Source organism: Capsicum annuum, chromosome 7, assembly GCF_002878395.1.
Source record: "Capsicum annuum cultivar UCD-10X-F1 chromosome 7, UCD10Xv1.1, whole genome shotgun sequence".
NCBI classification, from domain to species: domain Eukaryota; kingdom Viridiplantae; phylum Streptophyta; class Magnoliopsida; order Solanales; family Solanaceae; genus Capsicum; species Capsicum annuum.
Genome location: NC_061117.1, coordinates 143628638 through 143634950, shown reverse-complemented (window position 1 = coordinate 143634950; position 6313 = coordinate 143628638). Strand labels below are relative to the sequence as shown.

Below are 6313 nucleotides of genomic sequence, written 5' to 3'. Positions count from 1 at the left end.
CCAACTATAGTAGTACCTCAAATAATTGGATTCGTCGAATTTACTCAACGATTTGATTAATCACAAAGAATGTTTTGAAGAAAAGAAGAGTTTTTATTTTAATTTTTTTTTTTTTAAATTTCTAAACATATGAATGAAAGTAGGTTTATATAGCCATCAGATGTCTCTTATAAAAGGTAGCAATGACTTATGAAAGAGACATGTCTGTTCATTCAAAACATTATCTTTTTCTGAATAGACATAACTATATGAACAGTGATACCTTTTCCAAAACAATATGTATTTTGCTCAAAATTTATTTCCCAATATTTTCCTTTCACACCAATTAAACCCACCATCATATTCATCTCATTCCCATTCTTCATTGGTACAATGACCAAAGGTCAAGAAAATTGTCTTGTATATCATTGAACTCGGGTTATCATGGTGATGATGAGTCGGTGATGGTTTCAGCAGCTACCAAGTCCTTGTCAACTATGAGCAGAGAGCAAGCTTCCAAGTTAAAATATTTGGAGAGAGAGTATGAAAAAAACATGATGAGAATTGTAGGGTTTTTGCTGGATATTTCAAGGAGGTTTTGCAAGCGAAAAATCTGGTCAGGTTCATTGAACCTCCATCCGTAATTGTACAATGGATTGAAAACAGTGACTATTTGGAGTTTAGCAATGATGAGGAGATGATCAATGAAGAATTTGCATTGGAAAATGGACGGTATAATGTAATGCTTTACTTTTATTTAGAATTCTACCTAATTTAGTTTGTTGTATACAGTAATTCTTCATCTTATGATAATGTTTAGCTGCTTTGATTTTGACTTAGAGGGGAACTTTAGAGAACTCAAACCAAGTATATGTCTAGTCTCTACAGCTACATGATGTAAATTTCTAGGTCAAATTACCGCATAGTTTTCTAATTCTACTGTAATAAATTAACTTCTGATTTCTTAGTTGGCAGAGTGAGCCCGAAATGTACGTCTAACTCTCAAAAATTGTTATTCGGGCAGCTACAGGGTCCCCGGTTCTGATGTGTTCTACTGCAACGAAACCATTGCTGGGTCCGCTACTAACTCTTTCTTTTTTAAAAAAGAATTTATCAATTTCTATGCGTGAGAAAATGGCTATGAAGTTTTCTTCCCCTCTTAATTATGTAATTTACACCAAAAGTTTCTGTGTCTGTATTGCATTATTCAATAACAGTTCATTCTGTCTGGATGACTTCCTTGGGTGTGCATGATTGTTCATCTTCGACTCTGTCCATCCGGAAATATGAACGAAATTGAATATGGTAGTACAATTTCAAAACACTTGAAAGTGATATCTGACCATGTAGGTCAAAGACTTCTGTTACCTAGTGTTTGGCGTCTTCTATTTTTACATTTTATTGCCAAAGAACTCAGTGTTATATGCCTCTCAAAATCTGAATTTCCTGAACAAATTAAAAACAGTATGCTATTTTATTTTTATTTTTTCACTTTTCATTACATGGGAATATCCTATGAATCCATTCTGATAATTTCTCATTTACTGTAACTTTGTATGACATTTTTCGTTCATACTTCTGTGAAGCCAATATGGGCTGATTCTTTTGAAGGAGACAAGTCGTTCAAATTGAATAGGTGTAGCAAAGAGTTATCCAGGTTTCCCTCATTTTATCCTGAGAGAGTATCCCTGAAGGTTCTTACAAGCCAAAGATCATCAATAAAATTAATGCCTTTGGGAAATTCCAATTTTGATTCGGAACATGAGTCTTGTTCAAGTGATGATTCCAATGATCCTTATTCCAGTGAATACAAAGGTGAAAATGAGGTAAGCGATAATAACAATGAATCAGAATAGCCTGCAGACTGATACACCTATACAGATTGTTCTAGATATTAAAGTCATCCTTCTGTCTTTTAGGATGTGAACAATAGAATGGAATTGCTCAACACATGGCAGAGGCAATACCTAAATGAAAAGCAGCCTATTTTGGGAGAATCAAGCTGGGAGGTATATAAATAAAGCATTTGCTATAATTCTACATTTCTTTACATAACGATTTATGACTATAATGCTAAATCAGCCATCCAGATCCTTTGATAGAAGACTATGATAATATTCAATCCAGCGGAAATAATACACCACCAAAGGATTTTGTATGTCCCATAACTACTTATGTACTTGAAGATCCGGTGACTTCTGAGACTGGTCAGACATATGAAAGAAAGGCAATTCAAGAATGGATGGAGAGGGGAAACTCCACTTGCCCAATAGCGCGGCAGAAGTTACATAGTACTCAACTGCCAAAAATAAATTATGTGCTCAGGCGCTTCATTGCAAACTGGCAGGAAAAGGACCAAAATTCAACTCCTGTTCAAATGCAACTGAATAGGTGTGAGCCTGAATATCAACCTGTGAAGATATCAGCTCCTCACACTAGTTTAGGAGGATTAGGTTCTTTAGATGGAACCATCAATGAGCTTTGTTGTGCAATAACCAACCTCTGTACATCAGAGATTCTGAGAGAGTCTGAAATGGCAGTGCTTCAAATTGAGCAGATCTGGAGAGAAGGTCAGATGGTTGATATTCAGACAATTCTGTCAAAACCTCCAGTTGTCAATGGTTTTGTAGACATCCTTTCCAATTCTGTTGATCCCCATGTTTTGATGGCAACGATATTTCTTCTCTGTGAGCTGGGCTCAAGAGATAGCTGTGTCATTCATACACTGACCAGAGTTGATACTGATGTAGAATGCATTGTTGCCCTTTTCCAGAAAGGGTTACTGGAAGCTGTTGTTCTGATCTACCTATTGATGCCATTCATTGGAAATCTTGCAGAAATGGAATTGCTGGACTCTTTTTTAAAAGTTCTTCTAGGCAGGGAGGAAGACTTCGTTAGCATGTTTATGAAGCCCAAAGCAGCTTCAGTGCTTCTTCTACAACATGTTCTTAGAAACACAGAGGACGAAAGAGCTTCCAAAATTGTCAAGAGGTTGACTTCAGCAAGAGTAGTTGAGGCTATTTTATGCATCTTGGAAGCTGAATTAGTCGAAGAACGACTATCAGCTATGCTTATACTGATGAGATGCATGCAACTGGATGGACGATGCATAAATATGATAGCTAATAAAGCTGAATTAACCCACTTGTTAGAGAGCTTCATTGAGTCTAACGAGGCACATAGGTTTGAGATAATCCAATTCCTATCTGAACTGGTCAAGTTAAACAGGTATATAGCTCTTAACTATATGAAATTCCATCTTGTTCAACTACTTTCACTCACTGTATTATTTCTCCAGGAGGACACTTAATGAGCAAGTGTTGCACATTATTAAGAATGACAGTACCTATAGCTCAATGCACAGCCTCCTCATATATCTACAAACAGCTCTCCCTGATCAATGTCCAGTTGTGGCTGGCCTAATTCTACAACTTGATCTGCTTGTACGAGTCTTAGTTTATCAATGTATCATCCTCAACCTAGCTCTCTGTGTTTTCTCTGTCTGGAAATGAACAATCACATCTCATGTGAAATAACATGGGCTGTCTTGAACTGCAGGCAGAACCAAGGAAAATGAGCATCTATAGAGAGGAAGCTGTAGATGTCCTAATTATGTGTCTCAGAAATTCAGATAATCCTGACGCTCAAATAGCTGCTGCTGAGACACTTTTAGTGCTCCTGGGAAGGTTTCCTATTCTGGTAAACCTCTTATCAGGGAGCTTTTACTTAAACGTGCAGGACTTGGCCGGACAGATAGTAATGTGGCGCAAAATGATATTGGAGATCTGTCTGGTGGTCAAGAGACAACGGTCAGTTTCATTCCTATAACTGATGCAGTAGCATTCCTAAATCATGATACCAGATACAAATACTAAATTTCAATCCTCTTCTGTACTGTAAAAAATCCTTTATAGGCAGAAGAGCAAGCTGCTGAGGACTGGGAGAGGAAAATGTCATTTTCTCTGGTCAGCTATGAATTTGGATTACTATTTGAGGTTTTAGCAGATGGCCTGAAGAGTAACTCAGAAGATTTATTTTCTGCATGTTTTCTGTCCTCTACTTGGCTGGTTTACATGCTGACCATCCTTCCAGACACTGGAATTAGAGGAGCAGCAAGAGTATGCTTGTTCAAGCAGTTCGTATCAATATTCAAGTCTTCAAGTGACACAGAATAAAGCACTTTGCTTGCTTGCACTGAGGAGCTTTATCCGTGACCCTGGTACGTGGAACATTCAATATCACGACATTTAATTATGGAAGCTTTCAGGTATATATGAGCAGTAATCCGTCAATATTGATATGGAATTATTTGTCTATACATGATGTACTTTTGACATGTTACCGTGGTTTAGTTGCGCATGGTTTTATATGTAAGACATAATGTTGGTCATTGAAGATTATTCTCATTTGTCATATGGTATTCAGAAGGACTGCATGATCTAACATACCATGTGAAGGATATACATAAAGGCTTGAGAGAACTAAAGAAATCATCCACCATGGCTTTCAAAATTTTTAACCTTTTTTCAGAAGAGAGAGAATCCAGTGCTGTAAGTTTCTGGTATGTCTCCACATTAGTTATCAGCAATACTAACCTCCCTAATCTTCCAAATTTTACTGGTATCAGGATATGTGGAATCATAAAGAAATTGCACTCATGGATTGCAGCACTAACGGTGAAGTTTCTTCAATTCGGTGCTTCAGAAATAAAGTTTTCTCAAGTCCAGATGGAACTATAAAGGTTTGTCATCTAATATATATGTTCAGATAAACTCGCTTCATTGGTTCAAGATGCTTGATTTTTCCTGCCTTGTGAAATTGTAAATTAATATCTTTTGTCTGTGCTAAAGAACAACAACAAACCCAGTGTATTCCCACTTTGTGGGGTCTGGGGGGGGTAAGATGTACGCAGTCCATACCTCTACCTCTGATGAAGTAGAAAGGCTGTTTCCGAAAGACCCCCGGCTCAAGTCCATACTTCTTTTGTCTGTGCTAAAGGAAAAGAAGATATCATACGTAATATATGTTAGAGTGGAATTAGTCTGCCCCTGCATATAATGAATACGTATTTATCAACATTGTTATAGAGCAATGTTTAGATAAAAAGACCCTGGTCATGTTCAGATGGTAGAACAAAAGCTTGCAAGGTTGAGTTTGATGGAAAATTTCTTTGTCCTTGAAGGTATGGAAAGTAAAAGCTAAAAGTTTACACATCATCCAAGAAATCCGAGATCATCTCAAAGCTGTGACAAGCCTGGTGGTTCTACAACCAGCAGAAAAGTTGTACAGTGGTTCACTTGATAGAACTGTGAGGGTAAGACATACATTTCTCAAGACTCATAAACACATATGGTTTATCTTGATAAACCTGTCTGTCCTGTCACTTGTAGGTGTGGTCCATCCGTGATGAAGGAATAGAATGTGAGGAGATTCATGAAATGAAGGATCATGTCAATAACCTACTGGTTGCAAATAGCTTGTCAGCAAATAGCTTGTCATGTTTCATTCCTCAGGGTGCTGGCATTAACGTCAGTTCTCCGGGGTTTTTAAGTACAAAATTTAGAATGTTCAATTCGCATTTTGTGAAAATAATAAACATTGATTGATTAACATGCAAATGCAATCGGCTAACAAGTTATAAATTTTTTTTCCTTCTCTCCTGCTGTGATTGGGACTTGTGTTTTTAGCAAAAATCTTATGAATGTTGATAATGAGTTTGTATGTGAATCGTTGGATGTTGCTAGTTTTATTGTAATTTGCATCCCAAAATCAGGTGCATTCATGGAATGGAGCAACCAAACTTTTAAATCAACAGAAGAATGCAAAATGCCCGACTCTTGTTGAAGGAAAACTGTATTGTGGATGTCTTGATAACAGCATTCAGGTGAAAGATTTTCCCTTTGATATATATATACATGAGAGAAGATACACCTAAATATTGATTCTATTATGAAATATAAAGTAGAGAAGAAAAAGAATAAAGGGAGAAGAGAGAGTAATTCTTATTTCTCTTGAGGTATGATTTACAATGAAGAAAACTTCTCTATTTATAGAGGAAATTACGCCTAGTTTCTCTCTAAAATATAAACGCTTCATATCTTGATAGATATTCACTAGATCTTGATAGATACTATCTATATTTTTGATAGACATTCACTACTACTGATATACATTAATATTATAACTCTCCCTTGAATGTCTAGCTAGTGGATAATGTGTCTCGTTAAAACCTTGCTGGAAAAAAAACATAAAATAGAAAAACTCTAGTGAAGGAAAAGGAGTACACATATCTAATAATACACATATAGGTTACCTTACTAAAAAACTTACAAGG

At 36.4% G+C, this 6313-nt stretch overlaps 1 protein-coding gene across 1 annotated transcript; it reads left to right on the top strand.

Moving 5' to 3' along the window:
- The first annotated feature begins 281 nt into the window (after positions 1-281).
- On the top strand, positions 282-5998 carry LOC107877907 (putative E3 ubiquitin-protein ligase LIN). Its single transcript, XM_016724709.2, is given in 14 exon segments — positions 282-718; positions 1566-1805; positions 1899-1983; positions 2061-3207; positions 3278-3422; positions 3538-3670; positions 3673-3788; positions 3894-4147; positions 4149-4198; positions 4405-4529; positions 4607-4720; positions 5162-5293; positions 5370-5507; positions 5753-5998. Coding segments are annotated over 14 exon segments (2883 nt in total). The 5' UTR covers positions 282-676; the 3' UTR covers positions 5915-5998.
- The last annotated feature ends 315 nt before the right edge of the window (positions 5999-6313 follow it).